A 27,572-nucleotide genomic window follows, 5' to 3' on the forward strand; every position below is an offset into this window, starting at 1 on the left:
TAATCCTGACTTTGAAAACTGACAATAAGAAAGAGCCAATCTGATCTAGAAGTCAGATTCACAAAACACAGAGATCACCCAGGACAGGTGTTTTTCTAATTAACTTTCTGTGGAATGCAGCTGGTTTCTTATAATACAGCATGATCCCAAAACAAGGATGGGGTACAAAAGCAGTAATGGTGAAGTATGGTGTTGAGTGCTAAATTTGGAAATTACCTGTCTTTCCCATTAGCTGATTATCTGTTTTGCAGCCAGATCCTCAGCTGCAATAAACTGATGTCACCCTTTTGAACAGATTTACCCTGGCTTCTGAAGATGGGGCAGTGCTTAATGAGCAACTGGAGTGGCAGAATTTCTGAATTTTTGCTATTATGGAAAATGCCTGTTACAAAGTAGGTGACTCAGCAATGCAATGGCACTGACATGTCACAAAGAGAAAAAAGTATTCAGAGAGAAATGTTGAATGAAAGATTACTTATTTGCTGAAATTCTATTATTAAAATTCTTATTGATATTCTGCTGACCTCTGACCCCTACAATAATTCTTTAGAGCAAGAACTGTGTGATGCAATTATGTACAGATCACCAGATTAGGCATAATTCCTTGATTTATAAATGTGAAAGAGGTATGAAAGTGGATAACTATCTGATTAGCTTGCACTCACAGAAGACTGTATTAAGTTCCCTTAATATCTTCCACTTAGTGCTCTTGCTTCAGTCATAGCATAAAATACTAATACGGTATTTTAAATCTTAAAAAGAAATGTGATGCTTTGTGCATTGGTGTCTGAAGGAAGAATAGAACTGGTATGGATGACCCAGAAGGTCTTTTAATTCTTGAATTCCTGTAAATGAGCAGTTGCCTCAAATGGAAAAGTAAAAGTTTTCTGGCTGTGAAAGTACAGGAAAACCAGGATTTGTAATTTTGAAATCATCCTTTTCTGAATGAAAAGTGTAATGACTGCAACCCGAAGCTGTAAAATATGTATTTATTCATAACATTTTTTTTCAAAATAAAGTAATCTTGAACCTTACAGATGACAATCACTTATTGAAAAGTTTACTACCCTTTAAATCAGGTGTTAGATTACAAGTGAAAAATTTGTAGGGAAAAACTGGCATGACTATCAGACTGTGGGAGATACATACCAGAAAAGAGCAGAAATCCATCTTGCTTTGAGCAAACTAAGGGTGGTCTTTCACTCTGCTTTGTCTTTGCATATTTGTAAAGTGCTGAAAGAGAAGAAAGAAAGGGTTATAACACTTTCAGATATATTTCAGAGGAATGAAAGGAGAGTAAGACTAATAATTACAGTGAAATATTCCAGGGTGTTTTATTCAGTTAGCACAAAGGGTAATAAGAGAAGATGCTTTTCCAGTCCTTACAATTCCTTAGCTTGTATTGATGTACAATGAAAAGAACAAAAGATAATTAATAGTCTATGAAGGGGACACTTTTAGTAGTAAGCTGGTGTCTCAGCATCCATTTCTCATTGATCAATATTAGAAAATATAACTTCACTGGTTGTTTTATGAGATCTTTTAAAAAGGACACAGAATTATCAAGATCATAAAAAAATGTATTTCATTCTTTTGTGTCTACAGCCTCATTATTCTGCCTGGGCAAGGACACTGCGATTCTTCTATGTCACAGCCCATTCTGAAGGAGGAAAGTATTTGTGTTATTTTTCAGCTCACGACCTATGTAGTTAGTCTCAAGTGGAAGGGTTCTTCTTGAAGCCAGCTGGCTCATAAAACAAGTGTCCTGCTGCCCTCCTGGCTGGATGTGAGCTCCGTGCCTTCCCGGAGCCCCGCAGCCTGCGCGGAGCTGCCAGACCGCAGCTCACCAGCCCAGCACATCTTGGGCACCAGCTGGCAGCGCTTACACCAGCTCTGGCCTGAAGCAGCTTGGATGTAGCCAGGCACAGCAGTGTCCTGCTAATGAGCTCTGCCTGCTGAGGATGTGCAGAGCATGGCCTTTCCAGCTGCTGTTAAGGGTGTGAGAGCTGGCTCCGGGGATGGAGACTGGTGTGTGGTGCTGCTCATCAACCCCCAGGGGCACACTCACCGGTTCCAGGGCTGCAGTGGGACACTCGAGCACTTTGTAGCTTTTAAACACCTGAGGCATGTGGTTGGTTCCACAGGTAGACCTAAAAGACGAGCTTGGATTAATTTTTTAAATAGCTGAAGTTAGGTGATATGAATCCCATTGCTGCCATAGCAGGATTTGGAGGGGAGAAAGCACTGATTGTCTCGGGATAAAGAAAGGGAGAGAGATGGAAAGGTGGAGTTGCTAACAAGGGCTGGACTAGACATTTTGAACAGATTGAGAGCAGCTCTGCCCTGAAGTCAAAACATACTCAGGAGAGCTGGAGATGGAGACCTGGGCTCTGTTTTTCATGCTAAGCTTTTCAGCTTTTCAGCTTTCTTGGCCTAAATCAGTTTATCCACTCTCCAGAGCTACTCTATCCCAGGGTTGGCCCTAGGTACTCTATCCCAGAACCCTTCACAGGGAGGTGTTGATCTGTAGGGATGCAGGCCTTGCAGCAATGTGGCTTATACTGCGTTTAGAAAGCCAGCTCAGCCTCCATCATACTGGAAAAGACCATCCCCATCCTTCAGATGGCAATGCCAGCTCTGAATACCTGCACATCTGCCCTGTGCACATGACAGATTTCGGTCTGCAGGCTTGTGTATAGGTGTTGCCAGCTAACAGGGCTTGCATCAGTATCAGATGGATTCTGGGCTCCAGGCCTCACAGGTGTGAGACTACAAAGTGTGAGAAAGCAATTTCAGGCATTTTTAGAGATTTCGGGAACATAAACCCCCCAGCCCCAGTATTTAAGTCCACAGAGGTTGCACACATGACAAGAAAAATACATGGAGACTATGGGAGAGGTGCTGTTCTACGGGGTGTTAACACACACAGGGCAGTCAAGGGCAGTGTCCCTTGACTGGCCTAATACAGGTTCAGCATGGTTTGGGTCAACACAGATCTTGGGGACAGGGAAAGGGTAATCCTGGGTTTCAAGGAGCCTAGGCCTTGATTTGGGTGGAGTTGGCATTGCTTAGCAGACACATCAAAAAGACAAGCCAGGGTTTAAGTGGTTTTAGTTGCATTTAAGGGTTTAAGTTTCATTTACAGCAATTTCTGTAAACACCAAGTAAAACTCTCTGGAACTGTGGAAAATAAAGTGTTCTCATCTAAACCAAGAAAAAACTTAGAATAATCTGTACTTTACTATCTTTTAGCACAGGTGTCATTTTATATCTTTAGATCACTGGAATCTGCATTGAGCTCTCTACCTGTTCATATTACTGGAAGGAAGTTGGGTTACTCATAAGTCCTAATAGCACATATATTGCATATTTGTGTGGGGTGTCAAATTACATAAGAGTAAACTTTTGTTCCTGTACTGTTTTGTTGTTTTAGAATCAGCAGTTTTATTTTGTTGCATCAATATCTCTCCAAACGCAGCCTTTTCAACAAAACAACGTATGCTAAGGTGCTAAATGATCTCTACTAGGAGAATTTATGTTCTTCTCTATTTGTTTGCATGATTATTGTCACATTCCACTAATAAGTAGCTCAACATGTTTCTTCCTCAAGAGTTCCATTGCATTTCCTTGTAAACAAAAGCCAAATCCAAATCTTTTGCTCTAGTAAATTCTAAATGTGTTTCTCAGGTAATTTGAACAAAACATATTAAGAAATAAATGTATATAACAAAATTAAGCCTAAAAAGTGTCTGCCCTCTAAAACTGTGACACCTGAATTTCTTCAGTGCACATGAACAAAAGCATGAAGAAGCAAACTCATTTCAGGCAGAAAGGACAGAACCTACCACTTTTGTGGCTGCCTTCTCCAGGGAACCCCTTCATGTCTCTAGGACATGGACCTCATCATGCTTGAACCTAACTTTAAAGCCAAGCCCTTCAAGTCTTCCCACTGGTTTGATCTAGAGGACAATTATTGCATCAAGCAGGGCCAGCAGATTTCCCTCTTGACCCTTGTGATTTTACCCTTCCATCGACAAGGCAGAGGTGGTCCAGGTGATGTATAAGTCAAATTTGGACAATCCTTAATAACATACCAAACTGTGAAAACAAATTTGCTGATTTTTTTTTCATTTTAGCCTGGAGGACTTGCAGACAAATTCAAGCATCTCTTCATTAGAGGAGTGGAGAAGGGATCCCAAAGGGAAGAAGAAAGAAAAATTAATCTGCATGCATTTTGCTTTCTTTTCCAGGTAGCTCCAGCATCTACCCTTCTTGATGTGAAACACAAATTTCACAAAGCATGTAAGTACTATGGTTACCAGACTAGAGATATGGTTAGAGGCCTTTCACTTAGAGAAATTGTCAAATTTATTTTTCATGAATCTCACACAAAAGCTGAGACTGGCCTGACAGCTCCAGTGCTCAATAAGAATAGTGTTTGAACTAAGGTTCTATTGTAGCTGTTGCAGATAGGAGAGTCTGGAAGAAGAGAACTGCATAATTTATCACTGCCAGCACAAGAGGGGCAGTAGTTTTTATCTTGTTTTTAACATTTCACAGTGTCATTCCAAGACCAGTATTGCATTTCTTCTCCCAGTGTTGTCATGGATAAACTTCAATTAACAATAGACTGCTTCAAGCTGGCCATAAACTGACCATGTGGACCAGAAAGCTGCTTTAGTGGGGAACTTGAGCTCAGAGTGGTTAAATAGCATCTGGATTTAGGTTAGCTATAGGAAGAAATTCTTTATGGTGAGAGTGGCAATGCACTGGCACAGGCTGCTCTGAGAAGCTGTGGATGTCCTATATCTGGAAGGGTTCAAGGCCAGGTTAGATGGGGCACTGAGCAACTGGGTCTAGTAGATGACATCTTAGAAAATGAGCTTTTATTATTTTTACAAAAAAAGGGTGTGTTCAACTAAAGGCTAGATGCCTTTTACAGAAAAAAAAAAAAAGGTTGTCAGCCAATAATATGCCTGAGTTCAGAGTAGGGTAAGTAGAAAAAGCATTATGCTTCTCCTGTGTCCTTATAATTTTATAAAACACTAAACCTTAAGGCATCTGTGGTTGCACACGGGTTCAGTTGATGAAGCGAACGGCTGTTAACCTGACTGCTCTAAAGTTACTTATTTTTCCTCTCTGTAAAGGCTTGTAAAATACAAAATGGCAAAAGTTCAAAAGCCACACTGCTGAATATGAAAAGATCGAGTGCAGAAGTTTTAATATTTCAGTAAGGGTATGTCCTCCCGTCAGTTTGTCAAATGCAGTGCACTTCTGCCTAGAATCTCTTAAATCAATTGAAACTGGATTTATATTGATGCATTTTAAATCAGTTGGAGAACACTGGCACAAAGGTTTATGCCAATATAACCGTAATGAAGTTTTTAATGGATTTGGGCTTAAATGACGTGAGATTGTGTATAAGCCATTTTAATGGCACATGTTTTGATATTAAGAGGCATCTTACTCCTCAAGTACCCCCAGCAATGGAAGTGGAGCTGAGTATAAAGTAAGACAGAAAGCATATAAAAAATTACAGTACTCATCATGAACCAACCCTCTGTCAGTGCAGTTACAGCACATGGAAGGGCTAGCAAGTTCCCTCAATGCTTTTTAAATTCTCATTTCCTTACGTCAATTCATCCCATTCCCAAGAGTACACCATATCACTGTCCTGTGTCCTTTCTTCTCAGTTCAGCTCATTGCTTTGATCTCTCTTTTCCAGTTCAGCCTGGATGTTGTTGTCTCATGAGGTTCCCACCCCCCTCCTCCTTTCCCAATTGCAAAGATCAAACCTTCACATTTTTTCTTTGTATAGTTAGAGGGATGACAGCTAATAGAATACAGTTCTCTTTGGCAAGAGCTGAGAAGGGGCTAGAGCTGATCTGTGGATGCCTTTGGTTAGCATGCTATTTTGTACTATTTCATGCATTCATTTCTGTCATTTTGTGTGTGCCAGACTCACATGTTCCCCTATAATCTCTCATTAAAACACACTCCTACGCACACCCCCTTACAGTCTCCCTGTCTTCATACATTCTCCTTTGATCTCCCATGCAATTAAGCTTTCCCCTCAGCTGGTATCATGTCAGCCCCTCAGTGAGAGGAACCCCTGTGCAGCAATTTCACAAGCATCGTCTCTGTCACTGATCAGGTTTTGCTGCTCGATTCAAGAAAGCAGGAAAGAGATGGAATTATGAATTGCAGCACAAGCTGTTAGTCATTAAAATAGAAGAAATGAGATGCAAGTGACACGTGCCATCTTACTGATAAGTAAGTTAGTCAAATACTAGTTTGAATGTATGTTTGTACAAAAGGCAGAATAGGGATTTAGAAGTGCAGGAACAAATACTGAAATATTCCTCAGCCCTCATTTCAAAAAAACTGTCTCTACTGAAGCAACTTCAGAAAGGCCTAACCTTGTGCTTTTTGTGGCACTGGGTTCAGGGGATCAATCCCAGTTTTATCAGTGGAGATTCAGGAGAATAACCATTAGTGGAGAATAACCATTTAAGACAAAGTGCTATTTTCATGGGAATTCAAAGGTTTTGTCCAGACTGAAGATGTTTTAAATCATCCCCTGCCTGCTGTAGCCACTGCCCATGGGAGGGACAGGCAGTACCAATTGGGGTCAGCCCAGAACAGCAGATTCCCTGCTGCAGCCCCCTCCAGCCATCAGCTCTACAGGGGTTTTCTGTAACAAATGTTAGAGCCAGGCTGTCACGCTTAATAGCAAACATCACACCTGCCCACCGAGGATCTGTCTAATCCTTTTTAAAGCTACTTACAGTTTTGACCTCAGCAAAATCCTCTGGGAAGGCGTTCCACAATATAAGCATGTTGTGGACAAATGTCTACACTTCTACAGCTTGGTATTTTCTGCCTGAAATTGAGTGGCAGCTGAGTGTCAGAGTATCATTTGCCATCATACTGAGTTTTCTGAGGCACAGGCAAAGAAGCCTCAATCAAAATCATGCCATGTATTAGGAGACTTTTCTCTAGAATTTAGAGTAAAAATTTAGACTTTACTTTAGAATTTTCCTAATTTCTTTGGCTGGCTGGCAGAGATGGAACCAAGCCAAAAACTGAGTGTATAAGAAAGAGGTCTCTTGACCCATTTTCTTGGCTGCTTATAATGAGTTAGCTACCTGGCATTTTCTTTATCTATACAGATTATGTTTTCAATGGAGAAAGAAATATCTTGTAGGCTAAACTTCCCAAGCTCTTGTCCTTGGCAATAACTTTTCACCTTTAATTTATTTTTATCTTTGCAAAATGTATTGGACTGCTGGGGGAGGAAATCTTAGAGATAGAAAATGAAAAACTGTAATAATAATGCTAATTCAAGTATCACATAACTAAAATAAAATACCTCTAGAACAGGTAATATAGTGGAGTCAGCGATCATTAAATATTTTCAAGGTTACTGCATGAAAGTTACTGAAAAAGCTCTTGAAAGAAGAGGAAGAACTGAAAGGAAAGGGGGAAATAAGATCTCAGCAGTGCTGTAACAAACTGATAGAGGCAACCTTCTGCTCAAGGGGAGCAGCACAGCTGCAGCTGCAGTTTGAAGCCAAAAGGGTGAGCATAGGGAGGCCAGAAATTGCCCTCTAGGCAGAAGGAGAAGGCAGGGAAGGGAGGAAGCCTGGTGATGGGTGGAAGGAAAAAGGGAAGTCCAAGAGATAACTGTAAACATCACGTCAAGGGTGTCCTGGTCCACAGAGGGAAATAAAAGTGTTCAAGGAATAAGGAACATAAGCTAACAGAAGTTATATAGGACATTTAAAATAAGCAATATAAATGAAAGCAAATCATTAGGACAGGAATTGTCAGTAGATGGCACTCAAGAATAAACAGCATAATTTCAGAACAATATGAAACTTTAGAATCCTGCTATACCGTTTTATAACTGCTTCTTACAGGTATTTCTATAGTGATCCTGGGAGCCATGTTCCCTGGAATGCTGCTGAAATATTTTCTGTTGCTTTTCTATAGAGAGAGGACAAAGAAAAAGTGCAATTCCTTCTTCATGGTGGGACCACTCTCTCTTTTAGCCTCTTTACAGTAGCGCAGTGTGTTAGGAGTGATCTGCCAGGTTTTCCCACTGCTCTCACCCTGCACGTGTCCCAGACACCACAGGAGAGCCGGCAGCCCCGCAGATCCCATCACCCTGCAAACCACTGGTCAGAGCACACCCCGCCTGACTGCCTGCACAAAGGCAGGTCAGAGACTCTGTGCAGGTGCTGCCATCACCAACACCATCTCATCAAGCCTGTCAAACACTCCCACTGACTTCCAGGTGCTTGAATCAGAGGTTTATTGCCTGATGCAAGGAGATGCAGTCTCAGAAGGCAAACATAAGCAGAAGTACCACATCACACAATTCTTTTCCCTGTGCATATTGTTCTTCCTTTCCTTTTCAAAATGACCTGTTTCTGCCTTCAGCTCGATTCTACCTCCAGTTGCCTATCAGTAGTGCTGGGCTCAGGCAGTGCCCAGCAACTGCAGGGAGAGCAGCACTTTAAAACCAACAGGTCCTTGTTCACCCTGAGCTCTGAAGCAGACCTTCCAAACACAAAATAGCAGAAGTCGAGCTCACAGGGGGAAGAGCAAGGAGGAGAATTTCTCATTGCTTAGAAATCACAAGGCAGGCTTTGTGAGCACAGCTCAGGGCATCTGAAGTACTGAAATTAGTTCTTTAATGGAGGAAGTCCTCTTTCTTTCCTCCATTCTAAAATGGCTGCTAAGGGTTTTCATGCCCTGAATGTGCAGCTTTTCTGGTTTTCACGGCACCTGAGGTCTAGTAGCAAGATTCCAACAGCAAGGGCATCAGGAATGACTGTTTTTGCCAGGCCTGTGCTGACACACAAGAGCGGGATGCAGAGCTGTTGCTGGAAAGGATGACTGTACTGAATCACGTAATTCCCTTCTGGAGGCTGGCTGGGATGTTAAACTGCAAGGCTCAGAGAGGTGAGAAAGGATGCTGTGGGGATTAGTCATTAAGAGCAGTACCAGGGAGAGCGGTGACTGCTAAGCCAGTCCTTGCCTACTGGCTCTGTATAATCAGGACTGTCTGATAACACAGTCTTGCTGAGAACCTGCAGCTCCTCTGATCTCTCCACACTGTCTATTACAGCTGGATTCTCAGGTTGCAGAAAGTTAATGAAACCTGTCAATTTTGATGCCTGGAGAGACTCATGTGCCTGATGAATACATCTGCTGGGGACTCAGAGAAGCTGAATTATGCTATTTATGGCTCAGCAAAGCTGACTTCATAGTCTTGGCCTGTCAATCAGCCATGTGTCTCACAAACCAAAGAGACCCAAATAAGTTATATCTAGGGCAAAGAGCTTTCCAGAGGGATCTTCCTTCTGTCCTATATTAGGAGATCAGGCTTTGAGAAAGCTGAAATGTTTGAAAGAGGGCAGTGATCTGATCCCACTATGAGCTATCTTGAGCTGGACGCATTCCCTGGACAGAAAGGCAGCTACAAAGTCTATAGCTTTTATCAGATCTCAAACTCCTTCCTCTCTGATTGCATCCTAAGTAGTTCACACTAGCCCAGAATCTGTATATGAAGGAGTTTTCCAAAGGACAGACAATATCCTGCTGTGCAGGCGTCTGATTGCAGAGCTCAGAGGCCCAGCATTACATCCACAGTATGGATTCTCAGAGCACATTGGGTTGGCAGTCACATCCAGCTATTGTTTTCCATAAATTCTCCCCTCTCTGCATTCATAACAACTCAATTGGAAGTCACACAATGAAGGCAAATCACTGGGGATAGGCAGTTACTACAAATGGGCACTAAGAAATACGGTGATTTCATCAGTGTAAATTTCTCATTCATCTGTGTTGACTTCGTAAATGGAAATTACTAGATTAGGAGGAAACGTGGTATTTATTCCATACTGTATTTATAATTTATTTTTGTTTTGTCTTAGTCACACAGCAGAGATCAATAGGACTCTAGTTCCTGATGAATTTCAGTATCCTTCAAATGACACAATTCTAAGATCTTTTTACTTCTCTATGCCTGTCAATACAACCCAGTTTATTAGAAACTCCTTGCATTTCTTTTTACTGCCACAGTGAAGCTAGTATCTTCTGAAATGCTTTACTTTTTGCTTCCCAGCTCTAAGCACAAAGTAAGCAACAGCTCCTGCCACAAAACTCAGACCAGTTGCTATCCTCTTCCTTCCCAGCTCACAGAGATCTCATCCATGAATAAATTGCTTCCTGCCTGTGCAGTGTGTGCCTGTCAGACCAGGGACCTAAATTCTTGCCTCAGGATGGGGCTTTAGTCACAGGACCAGCCTGTCCAGTAGTTTAATTTCTATCCTGAGCAGGGAGAAGCATGAGGAGGATGACCTCCTTCTCAGCTTATTTGTGACGTATCTGGGCAAATCTCTCCATACAAAATACAGAAGTCTGTCTGCTGGTACAGTATTCGTGTGACCTGAATTTGTGGCTTGGCTGTCAAAATAATTGAAGCCCTCCTGTGAAAGCCAGGAATTTTTTTCACTCCTTTGCAACAGCCAGTCAGGAAATGAAAATGGCATAATTGACCTAACACTGTTAAAAGAAAGGAAAAGCCAAACTGAGATAACCTCATGATTTTAATCTTCAAAGTGAATGAAGATTTACTTTATACTCAGGCACCACACACCCTACATCCCATTCTGTGTTGGAATCACAGAAAAATTATTCTGACCATGCTCCAAAGGGGGCAGACAATGCATGGAGTCCATTGCATAAGCCCTCCAGAAGGTTCTGTGCACTTCACAGACACTATTGTGCATCCTAAGCTGTGGTCATAAGCCTCCCCTTCAAGCCTGACTCATGCCTCTTGACACTGCTAAGGCCCAGATATTGCATTTGGACATTTCTATCTGGGGTGCTGAGACAACAAAAGTGAGAGTGAGCAGCAGATCAGGCATCTGCAGTTCATTTCTCTGCTGAGCATTTGAATCTCACTGTAAATTGTGGAGAAAGAGACACTAAAGCAGTCTGAAAAGCATCTGATCAGGTATCCATGATGTTTTGCTTTCTGAAATACAGCACAGTTGCTAAAATATTTCACTATTAAATTAGGAAACTATGGTGGAGGTTTGGCTCATCAAGCTGATTTAGAAGCAGAGCACAGAGAACTTTAAACAAGGCTTTCAGAGACAGATGTTTGAAGCATTCTGAGCTTCAAAAGATAATCATAAAAGCCAGAAGGCCCTCTGGAACTTCTGAAGTCTCGTGATTAACACTGAAATGAATGTGATGTTTAAGACCTAGGTCTTTAAGACTTGACCAATGGGAGTCATACTATTGACAGAGGTTGGTTGTGTGCTAGACACTTCCTCCCTTTTTAGTTTCATTTTCTCATCTATAAAGTAAGAATAATTAAACTGTCTTTCATCCATCTTGGTGTCTTTTGTCTCTTTTGGCTGTGATCCTGTAAGAAACATTTGGGACAAAAAATGACTTAAATATATGTGTAATGACCTATTGAACCAGAGGGAGTAAGGTGTCTAAAACAAAAGCCAGACTATCCATTAAATCCTTATACAAAGAAGATGACCTTCAGAAAACCAGCAACATTTAAATCAGCAATGGAAAAAATGAAGATCAACTCAAAAAGTTTAATGAAAATTGACATTATTTCTCTTTTTTTGACAGCTGCTGCATCTGATGTTATTGTACTCATTAGCAGGATTACATGCAGGATTACAAATGAGTAACATAATAAAAGAAAAGGCAGCAAATCTATTGAGAGTAGCTTGAAGCAGAACTGTCCCCCTCTGCTCTCTGGGGTATTGTTCCCAGCTGAGATTTCCAGGGCTCCAACAATGCATCACAAATGACATCCTATGTAAACAATTGGAGAACAAATGTGTAATGCTATTTAAATGCCTCATTAAGAAAAGGAAATTTCATAGTTAGAATCTTTGCTTTTCTTGACTTTGCAGTAGATTTAATTGACAGATCTAGATGAAAAACATTAAAATTTGTTTACCAGAATTGCCTGTTATTATTTACACTGTGTCTTATATCACTGCCTATGGCACAACTGAGAAACTTACAGTAGGAGGCCCTATAGAAGTAATCTAGGCCCTAGAAATACCCAGGGAAATAAAGCCTACTCAACTGTTAAAAAGTAGTTTTGGATTTAAAACTGCTCCTACATCAATTTAAACTCGGATATTAATGGTTTTTTAGTCTGAAGAACAGGCTCATTTCCAGTGTTAACCTGGTGTTCACTAGCAGACTCGTGGGCTTAATGTTCATTCAAGGAACTCAGGATGCTAAAAGCCCCTGTGGGCCTTCATTAGTGTCAAAAGAATCTCATGTCCATTAATGAGACAGGTGTCTGTTGATTAAGGCAGGGTCAGGGTCACCTGAGGCTGTAAATGTGCTTTGCATCTACATCAGGTTCTTCACAGGAGTCTCTGCACTTTTGAACACCTAAGCTGGCAAGTGGCTTTACTGAAAGGTCCAGCAGCTTCTCTTACAAGGAGCTGCTTGGAATGGATGTGTAAATGTCCCAGGATGGAATGTCCCAGGAATTCTTGTGAAAGACAACCAACAGGTGCTGGATAGCAGGAGAGGAAGTGAATCTCCCTTGCCAGAGTGTGAGGAACCTGCCTCCTTGAAAACCTGTGAGCACAGGAGCAATAAACGAAAAGTCCTATGGTGTTATCTCCGCTAGACAGACTGGAGAAGAAGCAGCAGCTTCAGCTTCTGAGCTCATACTTTCCCTCAGGTCTTCTCTTCCTCATGGATTCCCTGGATGAGTTTTTGCAGCCCCTCCCTTCTGTGAGGCCAAGAGTTGTGATGCAACAAGTAGCTGCAATTTCAGGGGTAGGGTCAGGTAAGCACAAGAGCAAGGGGGCTTTTCAGAACTTCATGTGGAAGATGTCACTCTGTGATAGTGGTTTGGTTTGCATTTGTTTAGATACAAGCCCTCGCTCATATTTCTAGTCTGTTTCTGTCTTTATTTTCTTATTTGTGCATGGTGGGAAGGAAACCTTAAGAACAACAAAAATAAGAAAGCTTTCAAACAAAATTTGGTATTTGCAACTGTTTCAAGTTAATGAAAGCAATGCATCAAAGACAAGAAGGTGAACAAATGATTCAGAGCAAAAATAATGTAGCAGAGTTCTGCCTCTTTCTAAATTGTCCCCAAGTTGCAATGATATTGAATATATTTGCTGTTGAAAATTACTCACCACTGAAACAAATGATGTGTGAGTTATACTGGAACAATGTATGTTGATCTGGTTTAAATACATACTAGTGGAAGGCATTTTTTTTTTAATGTTCTGCCATTACACTGCAAGTTCAGAGTGCACAAACAGTCTGGATGAGCTGTGTCTATCACATTTACAGAGGGGAATCAGTAGAGGTGTTCAAAGGCCATGAAGGGTCTGCCATATAGATTGGGAAGAAACATCATCCCTCAGATAAGAGAAGGAAAACTCACCAAGCAGTACCAGCACAATCAAGTCCCTTATGGGCTGTGTCTGTAAAGCTGTGGAAAAGCACTTTGCTGATCAACTTTTAGGCTGGAAAAGGCCCCTGAGATCATTGCATCCAACCTTTGACTGATCACCACCCTGTCAACTAGACCACAACACTGAGTGCCGCACTCTGCGCTTTCTAGAATGCCTACAGGGATGGTGACCCCACCACCTTCCTGGGCAGTTCATTCCAATGTTTAGAACACTTTCCATGAAGAAATTCCTGCTGATGTCCAGTCTGAACCTCCCCTGGCTCAGCTTGAACATATGTCCTCTCATCCTGTCTCTGGTTGCCTGGGAGAAGAGCCTCACCCCCAGCTTCCTACAACCTCTTTCAGGGAGTTGTAGAGAGTGATAAAGTCCCCTCAAGCCTCATAGCAGTGCTTCTGAGGCACAAAAGCCTTTCCACAATCTAAGTAAAGTGCTGGGATGGGAGAATTAAACCAGCCCTAATAAACTTCTCCCACGAAGGATATGGAAACATGACAGCCTCTGGCTCCCATGCTAGTGTCTCATCTGCTGCCAGAGCAGGGCAGACCTCTGCTGCCTTTTCTCACTGCTCCTGGAGAAATGACAGTTTAGCCCTATTCCTAGCAGGGGATTAGTTTTCAGTGTGGTGAATTTACCAATGAATTTATGAGAAGTTAATTTGTTCTGAGAACAAAATCACGTCAACTCAAATGTGCTCAGTTAATTGTTGATGTCACTGGTGTGGCCAATAGATACAAAACACACATTGCTGTGGGGGTCAGTGAGGGAAAGCATCCTGATTAGTTTAGTGGCTGGAGAGAGCAGTATCCCCTGGATAGTCAATACTGAAAGAAAATTGTACTTAATTAGCATAGTTTATTAGCTAATTGACTGTGGAATGCTTTTAAAGAAACAGCTAGAGACTGGGGTAGGATTGTGCCCAGTACATCAGCAGGGAAGGCACAAATGAGCTTTTGAGCCATCTTTCTTGTATCAGCTGTGATTGCAGGACCACTGTGTATTTTCTGATGCTGGAATATAAAACCAGCATGGCCCCAATCCTGCTATAACATTTGTTGGCACCGGAGTGCATTCAGGCAGCGTGCAAACAGCACTGGTTTGAAACACTGACCTCACTAGTTTTCTGTTCTCTGTCCCTCTTGCAGCTCTGTGGAGAGCTGCCACCTAAATATACTCAGCAGCCACACCAGAGCTTTCTGAAGTGAGGGAGTAGTGACCTATGTTATCAGTGTCCTGAAGCACAGTATATCTGTGAAACTGCACGACACAGCACTGTTTGTTCCCTCAGAAGCTGGCATGGGATGAGCATGAACAAAGGTTTTAAAAGGAACAACACTTTAAAACAGGCCTTAATATCTTACTGCTTGTGTTTCCTGAGACTATGAGGTGGAAAGATAACTGTGTTTAAATGCTCTGCTTTGCTGCCTGTGAAAACCTTGTCTGGCCTGGCAACACGAGCAGAGATAGCTGAGTATTTATGGATTGAGATAGCAAGCAATTCCATAAACCACCAAATATCGAGCTGCATTTTTAGAAATCCCATGCCAAATTATGGACAAGAAGATAGAGAAGGAAGGATATTTTTCATCTCTGACACACATATTTAGTTTGGCAAATGTATGTTCCTTAATGTGCAATTTCTCATGTTTGTGTTGCCTTTCATATGAGGGCTTCACTGATAGAGCTTATATTTAGGAAGAGAATCTTGCTCAAGTTCTCACAATCCCTGGTACCTGAACAATTATCTTTGCTACCCTTTCCAGACTTGTGGAGACAGGAGAATCAAAGGCAAAGGTAACTACCAGAATACAGATCCTGACTTGGCATAAATTACTCATCTCTCTCTTAATTTGGGCTGGCATTTCAGAGCCAGAACACGACTGTCTGCGCATACAAAGCAAACCCAGCACTGTTACAGTGCAGGGGTGACAGACCCAGCCTCCCTGGTCCAAAGACTGCCTGAACCCATCAGCTGCACTGACCACACCCTGTCACCCTGCAGTGTGTGCCTGTGTCACAGGTGCAGTGAGGGCAGGGCGAGGGGCCCAGCCCTGCAGTGACACTGCCCCATGGGGGTCGTGCTGCTGTCCTGGCCAGCCCTGCGCAGCACCACGAACACAGCACCTCCTCATCTCCCTGCTCTGATGAAGGGCAGCCCCCCTGGGAAAGTTCCTTCCAGCTCCAGGTTTGTCAGAGTACCTATTTTCTTGTTTCTCTGTATTCTGGTCTGTGGCTGTTATTAATGAAATAAAAGGTGAGCCTCATTCTCTTTCCTTTCCTTTGCCCACGCACATTAATTTAAATGCAAATTCACTCAGAAAGATCAAAATTAATTATGCTTTCTGCAGCAGGCTACGTGGAAAATGGAAATGCACAGGGCTGGCTTTTCCCTTTTCTCCTTTATTTTTTTGGAGTGCAAATTAAAAACAATGTAGAAAATTATGAACATATGCATCTAAATGTTGCACGCTTGGTTGTTTTTTTTTCCTGATACTTTTTGCTTGTCTGAAATTCCACCATTGCTTTCAGTTGCAGACTATTTCAGAAGGAATATTGAAAGATTAATCTGGTAGAGACATAAATTGACATCCAAATGACAAATAATATTCTGTTTACCACTAATAAGAATCAATCTCCACTAAGAAAAACTATGCTGACTTTTAAGAAATTTATCCATTATTGCCTGATCAGAATATAGCTGAAGCATTAATTTTTTTTTCCAGTGGGGAAAAAAAAGGCATGGGGGGGGGTGTTCTGTTCCTCAACAAGTTCAGACATTTATATACTTTTTTTTTTTTTTTTTTTTAATGAGAATGCAGTCAAGTAAATTTGAGACTCAAGGTGCAGTGTAGAGTCCCACAGGCTGGAGCTTCACGTCTGGGCACAGTCACAGCAGCTGAACTTCTCTCAGAAACCAACATATGGACAGGGCTATCCTTTTTTGCCAGATCTTGGGCAAAAAAGGAAAAATTCTGACTTTTTTTTAAAGGGGAATGAGTGCAGGAATTATGTGTATTGTGCTATAGAGACATTAGGTATGCTCTGAGAAACCTTCTGGACCAGTCTCTATGAGGCTTCGGTGGAGCTGCCAGAGTGACCGTTACATGACTTTACGTAGGAAAAATGGGTGGTCACAGATTTTAAACACTTAAGGCCAATAGAAATAATCAAATGAGCAGGTAAACCAGAAGCATTTAGCCAGATATTCAGTAAGGCTGGGGTTTACTTGCTTAGTTGTCTGTGGGAAGTTCATGCTCTAGGCCAGACCCTGTCCTTAGCACTCTTGGTCTTAGACAAGAGTCTGAAGACATGAGTTCAGCCAGCTCACTACCTGCTCTCCCTCGGCCAGCAGTGTGGCTGTAGCTTGATGAATTCACATATTGCAAAAACCAGAGGAAAGAAATGGATGCTTATGACAAAGTAGCTAATTTTTCAAATCCCACATGTCATTAAGAAGGTGCTTTTTTGTGTCCCCATAGGAACTAGAGTTCAAGGTGCCTTTGTAAAACACATGGCCAAAGATCTTGCCTGGAAAGCTTACAAATGAAACAAATCAGAGAAAATATTCAGAGAAAAAAGCTGACAAAGTAAAGGGATTTATCCCCAGATATGGAGCCATTTAAAACAACATACATTTCAGTACTCTGCTGAGATTTTACTAAACAAGGCACACTAGATCTGCTCTTTCCTCTAGCTTCCCATAAAAACATGGATCTAGCTCAAGATCTGCTCCTGCACTTTACATATTCTGATAGATCCCCTCAAAGGTCCTTCTGCCAGGAAAACACAGCCTAGCTGAATGATCCTGGATCCAGAAAGTGCCTTCCCAAGGTCAGCCCTGTGCCCTAAAGACTCAGCAAGAGGTGGAAGCAGCACACAATTGTAGCCTTGTGAGCGCTGCTGGGCTCAGGAGCTCAGTCTGGTGTCAGCTGAGTGGTACCTGGAGGGGTCTGGCCAGAGCTGGTCTCCACACTAGCCCCGGAAAACAGACCCAGGTGACTGTGCTGGCATTTAGTGTCTCAAAGCAGCAAAGCATCTCCTGGCCTGCAGCCAAAGAGGGCCTTTTGAGAGGGGTCATGTGAAGAGATGCTGTGGCCCTGCTTGGCCCAGGCTTGCTGCTGAGGGCTGCAATCCTTCAAGTGGGCTGCTGGTTCAGATTGCATCTCTCAGTGGCTGCCATTTATTTACGATGGAGGCAAGCACAGTAAGTAATCACTTCAGATACTTCATCTCTTGATCTTGTGGCCGAGCTTAGTTTTACTGTGGCTTCTTTAGTCTGCTTTCCTTTCTGCCATCATGCTCAGGAATCACCTGAGTGCAATGTTAGCACAATAAATCACACAGCCTTTTTTTCCAAATAAAAACAGAAAGTAATAGCTTTGAGTCATTTCAGCATCCCGCTTTTCCTGGTGCCAGCTCAGTGAAGCACGACTACACAAACTTCAGCCCTGCAAGGGCTGTGGTTGCTAGCATGGTGATGTCTCTATCCTTGTTTTCTCAGAAATATCCTGGGAACACTCAGACAGGGCTGCTGCAACCAAGGGAGACAACACTGTGGTCACTGTCTAAGGTTACAGACAAGGGACAACTGTATTTGTTCAGTGTTTACTTGTCAAGAAAAGACCTCAGCAAGTTTTAAGATTTTCTGTCTGTCTCTATATATTATGCACAAACCCAGCATACCCACACATACTAAAATGTGAATCTTACCTAGCAAACTCTTCTTACTGCTACATGGGTATCAAAACTGCCATCTGATTAAGGTTATGGAACACATTTCAACCATGTTCAGTTCACATGAGCAAATGTTGTTATACTTCTCAGCTCGTGCAACATTTTTGTGATCAGATAAGGGAGGCTGGTGCCGCAGCAGTTCCTTGGAATTTCCACTATTTCTGCAAATTTAAACAACGTGCTGCTGATGATTGATTATAGTAATTTTGTTGTTCATATCACCCTATTCATATCACAGCAGGTATTGCTTGTAATTATTAAGGCTATTTGTTATTAGAGATGCATGGGTGGTGAAATACATTGAGAAGCAAACAATTTAACTGGTAATAAAATTAGCTGATGATGGAAAGTCAATCTACTAATTGTCTCCAAATTGTGTCTGTCAGTTGTGTTTTGCATTTCTTAGACTCCTCTCCCCCCAGCAGAATAGCTTTTGCAGGTCTGCATTCTAAGGAGCACACTGAATTCCCCAGCAAGGGAGGTCTTTGTTGTGTTACCTTTCTTCTCATACATGCTCACACAACTTCATAAATACTTTGTGACAAATGGGCACTTGGTTGTGCAATTTACTGCACAGCAGACAGTGCAATGTTTTGTTTTGTAGAAGATTCTTTATGAAACTTAATAAAAACTAGGTCGATTCCTTCAATTTCACAAATATTGGAAAGTACTTGGTACTTAGACTCTTAGGTGTTAAATTTTCAAACCATCTTGTGGTATTTAAGTAGTAGAGCACACATTAAGGTCAGTTTGAGTTGTGGACGGAGTAGCTTTGGACAGTGTTAAAGCTACACAGGGGCTTTTTTGATTGTCCTTGCTTCTTAGGACTGCCTGATTTTCTGATTAATTTACTAGGATTTTAGTAAGCAGGCAGTGAAAAAAAGAAACCATGTGGACAGCAGGACCAGTGGAATTTGGTTTTCTGTGCGTTTTTGCGCAGTGGTATTGGCAGCTGGGTATGGCATTGAGGCTGTCATTTCAGCTGGTATATGTATGTTAGCAGCTCAACATCTCCTTTTTATAGCCAGTATTAATAGGTAATTCCATAGCTGGCAACAGGAAAATTAAAGGTGGCCTTCAGTTTTTATGTGACCTCTTAGTTTGCTTGTATTTTAATTTCTCTTTTAAATAAGACCTGTCAAAATTGCTTACACTTCCAGACTAATGGAAGCCTGTACACATAGACATAACTTTGCCTGAGTTGTAGCAGAATAACTCACAGAACTGTACAACAATTTGGGTTGAAATGGATAACCAGAGATTATCTAGTCCAGGCCCCCTGGCATGGTTAGGGACATCCTCAGCTAAATCAGGTTGCGCAGTGAAGAAGAAAAAAGTTGATGTCACTTAAATTTAAGGAGTTTGTGAATGACTTTTCAGCTGAGGAATAGGCAAAGCTTTCAAGTGGCAACGTGCCTGCAGGTGGGGGGTGACCATATTGGGTCTGAGGCAAACAGCCTTCCAGAGAAGGATAAGCCAGCAGAGTAGAAGTAATCAAATAGAGATGGAAAAACTAGGAAGACATTTCAACAGCTGTCCAATGATGCTGCAAAGAGAGGAACCAAAGCAGTTTAACATAAATGCTAGAAATGTTATAGATGTAGAGGAATCATAATATTGACTAAACGTTAGAGGATGTAATATTGGCTAAATAGACCTGCTGTTGGAACCACCATAGCCACTCTTATTCTTTGGACAGTCTGTAGCTGCTTTTCCAAGTCAAAGCCAGTCTGGGATATAAGTGAGCAGAAATGTTATTTTTACAACTTTGTCCCAAGAGCGAAATACAAATCCAAACCCATAAACCCTGCATAAGGGAGCTGAACAGCTCTGCTAACCACAAGGATTATACAGAGACTGTGACCTGCTGTGGCTGGGCTCTGATGCACTGTCACAATGTCAGAAAGTAAATATTAATACATGCCTGATTTTAGATGCAACAGAAGTTACAAGATAAACTTCTGTCACCCATGGTCTTGGATTGCCATTAATCTCTGCAGGAGGCAGCAATGAAAAACGTTAATAAGAAAAAAGTGGGAATTAAACACTGCTAACCCCCCCCCCCCCAAAAAAAAACCCAGCAAAAGAGAAACCCTTCAGCTTTAGATTGGAAGCAGGGGGAACTCTGCCAGGTGTGGGAGTGCAGAGATGCCTTCAAGTGCTGCCCACAGCTGCAGCTGTGCCTCTGCCCTTTTAGTGTGTGTGTGTGTTTACCCTGTCTGGGAGCAGGACTCTCCACATGCACTCCTGAACTCCTGCTGATGCCAGGTGAAGCTACTCTGTCAGACAGCCCTGGCTCTGCATATCAACCCCTCATTCTGACAGCTGGTAGCAAGAATTAATAGTGATAATTAGTCCCTTGGTTTGGCTTCTTTTCACTATTTAAAGAAAAGAGAGTTTTCCTGCGATAGGAATGAGAGGAATGTGTGTCTGCCATAGGCAGTCTGGATCGGAAATCTTCCCACACTGGCAAACAGAAATCCAGAGCTCTCCTAGTGAGATGTTTGGATAATCCTTATGGAAAACTCTCATAGGAGGAAGGCAAATAAATGGTGACAGGTGGGGCCAGGGTCCCTTTGTCTGACTGTTACCAAGTAGTGAGCAGTATGCCTAGGAATGTGTGAGATTTCCTATCTGAAATGAGCCTTAATCAAGCTAGGAGAGCAGACTCTTGGTGGGGCCATACTTCTCCCCAGAAAGCAATGCTGGTTTCTGCAGGACCCTGGACAGCTAACACTTGGGAACAGCCTTGCTAAAATCTCCTGACAATAAAGGCTGAAAGAGGGCAGCTTTAGTGATCTCACTCAAACCAACATAGAAATGTGTTCGGACTTTGTCCCCTGCTCCATTTAGCATTTCCACATGACATTGGCTACTGGCCCCCACCAACAGTAAGAGCAGGGAAGGAAGAGCTAATTTCAGATGCTTCCAGAAGAATACACTAATCTTTCCAAGCACGGCCTGGAAACCAGAGACACACTGATGCAATAACAAGGTCACTGCAGATGAGCAGCAGCAAAGGCACACTTCCATCTGTCTAAATCTTTGAGTATGTTTGAACATAATGGTGTACTGAGGCTAAAGGACTGGAAATGTAGGATGACGTGCTTAAATGTACAACCTCTGTTTGCCCTTGTGAAGATTATGAGCCATACCTAAAAGAGCATTGCCACAGGATCAGGTAAATTGACTTTTATTGAAACATACTGTAATATGAAGGGGGGAGCTGGGGGGAAGGTTCCAATTTAACACAAATACATTGCATTTCAGGCTCCCAAGTAACTATTGATATCTGCTGTCCTGGGGCAAATCATATCTTCCCTGACAAGTCAGACAGCTGCTCCTTCTCTATCTTTCCTTTGTTATCTTTAATAGCCATGGATTGTTGTGGTGGCTTGAAAAAAATGTTTGCAATTTACTTGATGGATGCCTCACCTCCTGCTATTAGCCCTGCTTCACGGGTTCATCTAATGCCTGTTCTTGCCTAAAAAAGTCAGACCAAGTGCTTTTGAAATGAGAGTGTGCTGAGTGTCACTGCACAGTGCACACCATGTACAGCTCCCTTCCCCTCCAGCTGGCAGCTGGTGGAGTGAACAAACTCTCCTCGTCATCCGGAAATAAGTTAGGTAGAAACAACCTCCAGAGCTCATCTCCAGATCCAGGTTCCTGCTCAGAACAGGGCCAACTTTAAAATCCTGTAAGACTGTTCAAGGTCATGCCCAGATGAGGCCTGACTATCTCCAGGGAAGGAGATCCCACAGTTTGTTGGGGCAAGTGTTTCCGCGTTTGATCACAGTCACTGGGAATAATTTTTTCCATTTAAAAGTATGGGAATATTTGTACCTTAAACACAGGATCACTAAGAATTGTAAGATACATCTAAAAAAAATCTGGCCAATTTCACATAGGCTTTGAATTGAAAAGACAAAGCAAATATCCTTCAGGCTATCAACTTTCCTCATGTGTGTCAAAGGTAATAAAGACAAATGTGGTAGAAATGGTTGGGGGTGGTGATACTGCAACATGAGAAATGTTCCTCACTTTTCTCTGACAACCTTTGCTTCTCCCAAATGTCAGTCAGCACCATGGACTATGGAAGTTCTGACCACATTGCTTCAGGTCAGCCCAGAAATGTGCTAAGTCAGCCCCAAAAACCTTCAACAGCAAACTAAAGAGTGTGTATGGGTTAAGCAAAGTTACTTGTCCTTGTGATGCAAAGGAGGAGTGTTTGTATTGTCCATTCAGCAGCACACCTGTAGAAGCACCGCCTTCTGCACAGAGGGACTAAAGAGCTGGCCAAGTTAACAACTTCAACAGCCACGATCCCCTCTGCAGTGTGTCAGTGGCAATTATCTGCTCACTCTGACACCAAGGGAAACAAAAGCAGCTGGAGACCCATCCCTGTTTGACAAACCTGACAGGTCTCTGTTCAAAATCACCAAAGGGAATCCAATAACAGCAGCCAACTCCTACTGTGCATTTTGGAATGACCCTTAAACTAGAGCATTTAAAAATATACTTCTAGGAAACATCCTCAAGTTGAGGGTATGAAGGAAGTCAAGTCACCCAGTATTAGCTACCCATGTACTGCTTCTTTCTGTGTCTCTATTTCCCTGACTAATCTGTGGCTGAGAATTAATACAAGCTACACATCCCTAATCAGGTTTTACATTCCTAAATGGGAAACACCAAGTTCTGGACCAGACTCCACACAGGCATATTTTTAGAAGGAGGGGCAAGACTGACTCATTAAGTACTGAGTTTTGACAAATACAGTAATAAACAGTATCCTCTTTATATTTCCCAGTGCTGCATACACAAGCTGTGCTGATGGAGCATTCAGCATTGAGATTCGCCCTTCCAGCACTCAACTGGGAGAAGCAATTTATGCTCTAATCTGTGTATTGTGTGCTCCTCCCAGCTCTCTTCTATTCTCCTTGTATAGATAAGACTGAAGAGAGGTGGTTTTTTATTCCATCTCACTTTTGTAGCTATCAGCTAAAAAACAACCCCCAAACCTAACAGAAATTTAGCTTTTCTATCATGAAATTAACAGCCACACTTTGTGATTGGAACAGGTCCCCAGTGGTACCCATCCCGTGTTGGCCTGCAACTAGAACGCAGTGAGTATTCATATGGCTGAATACAGCCACCTAATGTATTACTAATCCTCTGGCAGATTCTCCTCCTCACAGTATTGCTCTCTCTGTACGTGTTATTGGGTGAACTGTTAGTACATTCCCATTAACTGACATCAATTATTAACTTGTTAGTTTCCTCATTAATGAAGGAACCTAATGGTTTTCATAACCACTGAGTGAAATGTTCCAGAATACAGTGTATGATCACATAATGAAGACAAGGCAGTTTTAAGCCCATTCACTCCCTTCCTTCCCTCACTGCATTACATGTTTTAATACTTGCTCACTGCCTCACCAAAAGATGCAGCTGGCTGTCAGAGGCAGCCTTTGTGTCAGTCCACAAGTTCTTGGTGGACATGGCAATGGAAGATAAAGCTGCCAGAGGCTGTTTGGTCTGTGGATGTGTAGAATTGCAAAGCCATAGAAAATGAGGGCTCAGCACCTGATGGAATTTAGGACCCTGTAAAAAGTAAACAGAGGTATATTGAAAGGGAGACAATATATAAAGAAAAGAGCAAAGAGGTGTTGCAACCATGGCAACATTCTGTGCCAGTAGTAGCTGTTGGATTTTTCCAATGTCCAGCTCATTGCCTCCATATAAAAAAAAGAAAATAGAAAACCAAATATTGTTATTTCGTGTGTCTGCCTGCACATCTAGATCTGTTAAAATTAGAAGCAGGAGCCTCAGAATACAGCAAACAATAATGTAATGCTCAGAGACACCTGGTGTGCCTAGGTCAGACAGCTAGCAAAGAAATCTTGGATTGTGATCCTTTGCCCGAGAAGTTGCATTCATCGTCAGGCACTCCCTGTTGTAAAACAGCCTGAGAATGCAAATGCTTCAGCAAAATATGTCATCAAGGGAGATGCTGAGTAACACAGACTTTGCCATTAGTCTGCCAAGGCAGAACAGGAAGTGGAGTTGTCTGTGTGATTGCACGGCCTGTCTCTAATGGGCCAGATTAACAGAGACAGCAGTGTACAGCTGTCTCACATTTCTGCCCTGTGTCATGGCAGCCTCATGCTTTCGTTAAAATGGGAAGGGAACAACCCCCATGGAAGAGCTCTAATTTGCTAACCTGGAGAATGAGTACCAACTCACCAAAGTAAACCAGAATCCAAGCTGGGCCTATGGCTGGACTACCAGCAGGGCAGCCTCAGCACTATGCTGAGGCCCTGAGAGGGTGCCTGTTGTTCATGCCATCTCCTCATCCATTTTTGTCATTGCAGATGGGCCCTTTTTGAAGGATTCCGTCAGCATCCAGAGCCTTGCTGTCTCCTCCATCATTACACTGTATTTTACAGACCTGGGTCAGCAGGTTGGTTGGACCACAGTAAGTATGTCCTTGTAACAGTCAGCATGATACATCTTAATGGGCAATGTGTTTTGGCATCAAATTGCTTCAGCTTCCTCAGCCTGTGCTTCCTTATGTAAAATGGAGTAATTAGTTTATCAGCACTCAAAACAGAATTAAATGGAGAGTGAGCCAAGTTATCAATATGCTAACTCTGACTTCCAATTAAAGATTAGAGGGGGAACATAAAAATATTGCCTGAGGGAAAATAATCAATTTTAAAAAACAGTTTTAGCTTATCTTGGGCTCATACGCCTGTGCAGAACTGTAGCCAAATACATTAATTTGCTGAAAGACTCCTCAGCTTTAAAAGTGGAAAGATATTATAAAGAAAAAATGTATTTCTAGTAACCCTGTTACTAATGCAGGAAAATAATTGGATGGAAATACCTTACTCTTTATTCAAGCAAAGAACAGTTCTGAGTGAGGATTCTTCTGCCACGGATTCCAGGCAGAAGATGTCCAGTCAGGCTCAAGAATAAAAACTTTTGAATCTCCTTGTAAAACAAAAGCATTTACCATGAAAACAATACCTGTCTTATGCTGTAGATGGACCTGGTTTGGCTTTAGTTATTTTCTTATAAGCAGCTGTTGGAAGGTCAGGGTGTGAGAGAGAGGCAGCACATTCCACTTAAATGGGATATGGGGAACTCTAACCTTACAGGCTCCTTTGGGAAAGTGAGAAGTGAAAGACTAAATTCTTTCACAGCCCAAGTCAGAAGACAGTAGAAGGGTTTGAAAGGACAATGAAGGAATGGAAGAAGAAGAGACCTTTCCAATGTCCTGCAACAGGCACGCGTGGAGGAGCTGAGACTAGTCTCACAATCACTCTGACCAAGCTTTTGCTGCAATTTGCCAGTAGAGCACTAGCTGAAGTAACACACAGCCCACATCTGTACCTTGGGCAACAAGAGTCCCAATTTCTGCAGTCAGAAACATGGTTAAGACAGAACTACAGTTTCTGAAGGCCATAAAAGCCATGATAAGACTACTCATGGCAATGGAAAGCAAACTGCTGAATTCCTTCAATGAAGCAAGTGAGTATTTTGCTAACTGGCATCATGGCTGTTGGCCAAATTATTAAGTTCTTACCTCAGGCAGCCCACAGATCCCACTCTGCTCACACGGGGGAACTACAAGCCACTGTCCTTCAAGGACAAGGATAGAGCTTTTGATATCAGGTGTTTGAGCAGCTTGCAGGTGATAGTCCAGTCCCTCTCTCCAATAGGTCACTACACGTTAGGAAGCATTCCTACAAAGTACACTCAAGGTGGAGGTTACTGCCACAACAGTAACCCTTGACCTGGGAAAAGTCAGCCTCTGGATCAGCTCTATAAGTCACATATCCATCCCAGCAGCTTGAGATCATGTGCATTTCTGCCTGTCCTGGGAAGCAGCTAGACCTGAGCAGCATAAATTCTGGCAGCTTTTAGTCCCTGTGAAGAAGAACATGACTTTGTGTCCACCCTTCCCAGTTCTGAAAGGATCCAGATCCCCAGGGAGTGACTAGCACTTTACTTCAGTGGAGCTAGAGTATTTCCCACTGTGTGACCTACCTGTGTGAGTAGAGGTCTGTGAGTTTTCTGAGGCTTTACCCTATCCTGATTAATGGCCTACTGGGGCCAGACTAATTAATGCTGGTCCCGTTTCCTTCACGAATCCATCCCACCCCCTCTCAACCATGGAATTTCCTTGCAAAGTGGAATTGTGATTACTGCAGCTTCCTATTTGCTACAATTAAGTAATCTGCAAGAACCTTATTTATTCTCTCTTTTTCTGGTGGTTTATGTAGCCTAAGACCGTAACATAACTAAAGCTTAATATCCCATTATAAATACTGCAGTTATGACCAGGAGTAGGTACTGCAGGCAGAGGCATTTTTTTATGATTTAATCTGCATGCAAAAAGTTGACTCCATGAGTTTCTGAATATTCATCCTATCTCATTTTGCTCCATATTCTAAATTGTCTCTGTTCGCAGTGGGAGAAATCTTCTTCCTAGCCACATCACTTAAACAGTCAAGAGAGTTTTATATTATAGCTAGTCTATAGCAATAGAGAAAAGGTTCACAGAAGACTGTATTCTAACAACAGCAATTAGAAATGCATTTGTACACAGGATGTGTAGTTTTACTGCCATTTTCACTGTCTTTAGATCTCCTCTGCTCCCATCCTCCTTGATGCTCTACCAGATTTATGCACACAGTGAGGGAAGCTTCTGATTTAAAGGTTTGACACTTAAATAAACAAGGCATAGAATAAAAAAATATTCTTATCTCGTCAGCAAAATGATAGCTAAGGTACAAAGGGCCACATTCAGGTCTGGACTCCAAAAATAGATGCAGAAGACTATAGAGACATATTGGTTCTCCAAGGCTGATGCACTGGGCATGGGTCTGTCTAGGGGAACAGTCGGCACAAGGCTGGGTTTTTTGGGGCTCTGTCCCCACACTGGAGATCACACTTGAGCAACAAGAACACCAGTGCTGGGGATTTACACCAAGACAATGACTTGTGGTTTTCAAAAGCGGAAAACAGTACTGACCTCCACCTCCTGGGAGCGGCCCCCTTCCCAAGCATGTTGTAAAATAAAAGGTGATGCTGCTGTCTGATCCCAAAGATAAGTCTGGGAAAATCAAGAAACTTCAGCTTGCCTTTTAGAGCTTGGACAGTGTCAGATTTACAATACTTGTCACACTCTTCCTTGGCAGCTCAAGGGTTTGTTGTCCCCTGTTGCCTACTTACTCCCTCTGCCAGAGGATGACACCTTGGAGGAAGGATGCTTCCTCCTCTTCCTCAGCTTTCCTAAAACACTGTTGCACAGTGACCAAAATATTTTTG

At 42.3% G+C, this 27,572-nt stretch overlaps 1 protein-coding gene and 1 long non-coding RNA gene across 2 annotated transcripts in view; one reads left to right on the forward strand and one right to left on the reverse strand.

The window, feature by feature from the left end:
* The window catches only part of TECRL (trans-2,3-enoyl-CoA reductase like), a 58,703-nt gene that overhangs the window by 9,164 nt on the left and 21,967 nt on the right, over nucleotides 1-27,572 (forward strand). The window contains exons 2-4 of the mRNA XM_063422690.1: nucleotides 4,251-4,302; nucleotides 23,315-23,359; nucleotides 24,608-24,711. Coding sequence (XP_063278760.1) covers nucleotides 4,251-4,302; nucleotides 23,315-23,359; nucleotides 24,608-24,711 — 201 coding nt within the window. The remainder of the gene's footprint in view (nucleotides 1-4,250; nucleotides 4,303-23,314; nucleotides 23,360-24,607; nucleotides 24,712-27,572) is intronic.
* The window catches only part of LOC134564077 (uncharacterized), a 254,863-nt gene that overhangs the window by 2,291 nt on the left and 225,000 nt on the right, over nucleotides 1-27,572 (reverse strand). The window contains exons 4-5 of the long non-coding RNA XR_010083467.1: nucleotides 2,069-2,150; nucleotides 1,150-1,233 (exon numbers count right to left, since the gene is read on the reverse strand). This is a non-coding gene — a long non-coding RNA (uncharacterized LOC134564077). The remainder of the gene's footprint in view (nucleotides 1-1,149; nucleotides 1,234-2,068; nucleotides 2,151-27,572) is intronic.

The sequence above is a fragment of the Prinia subflava genome, chromosome Z (genome assembly GCF_021018805.1).
Source record: "Prinia subflava isolate CZ2003 ecotype Zambia chromosome Z, Cam_Psub_1.2, whole genome shotgun sequence".
Classification (NCBI taxonomy): domain Eukaryota; kingdom Metazoa; phylum Chordata; class Aves; order Passeriformes; family Cisticolidae; genus Prinia; species Prinia subflava.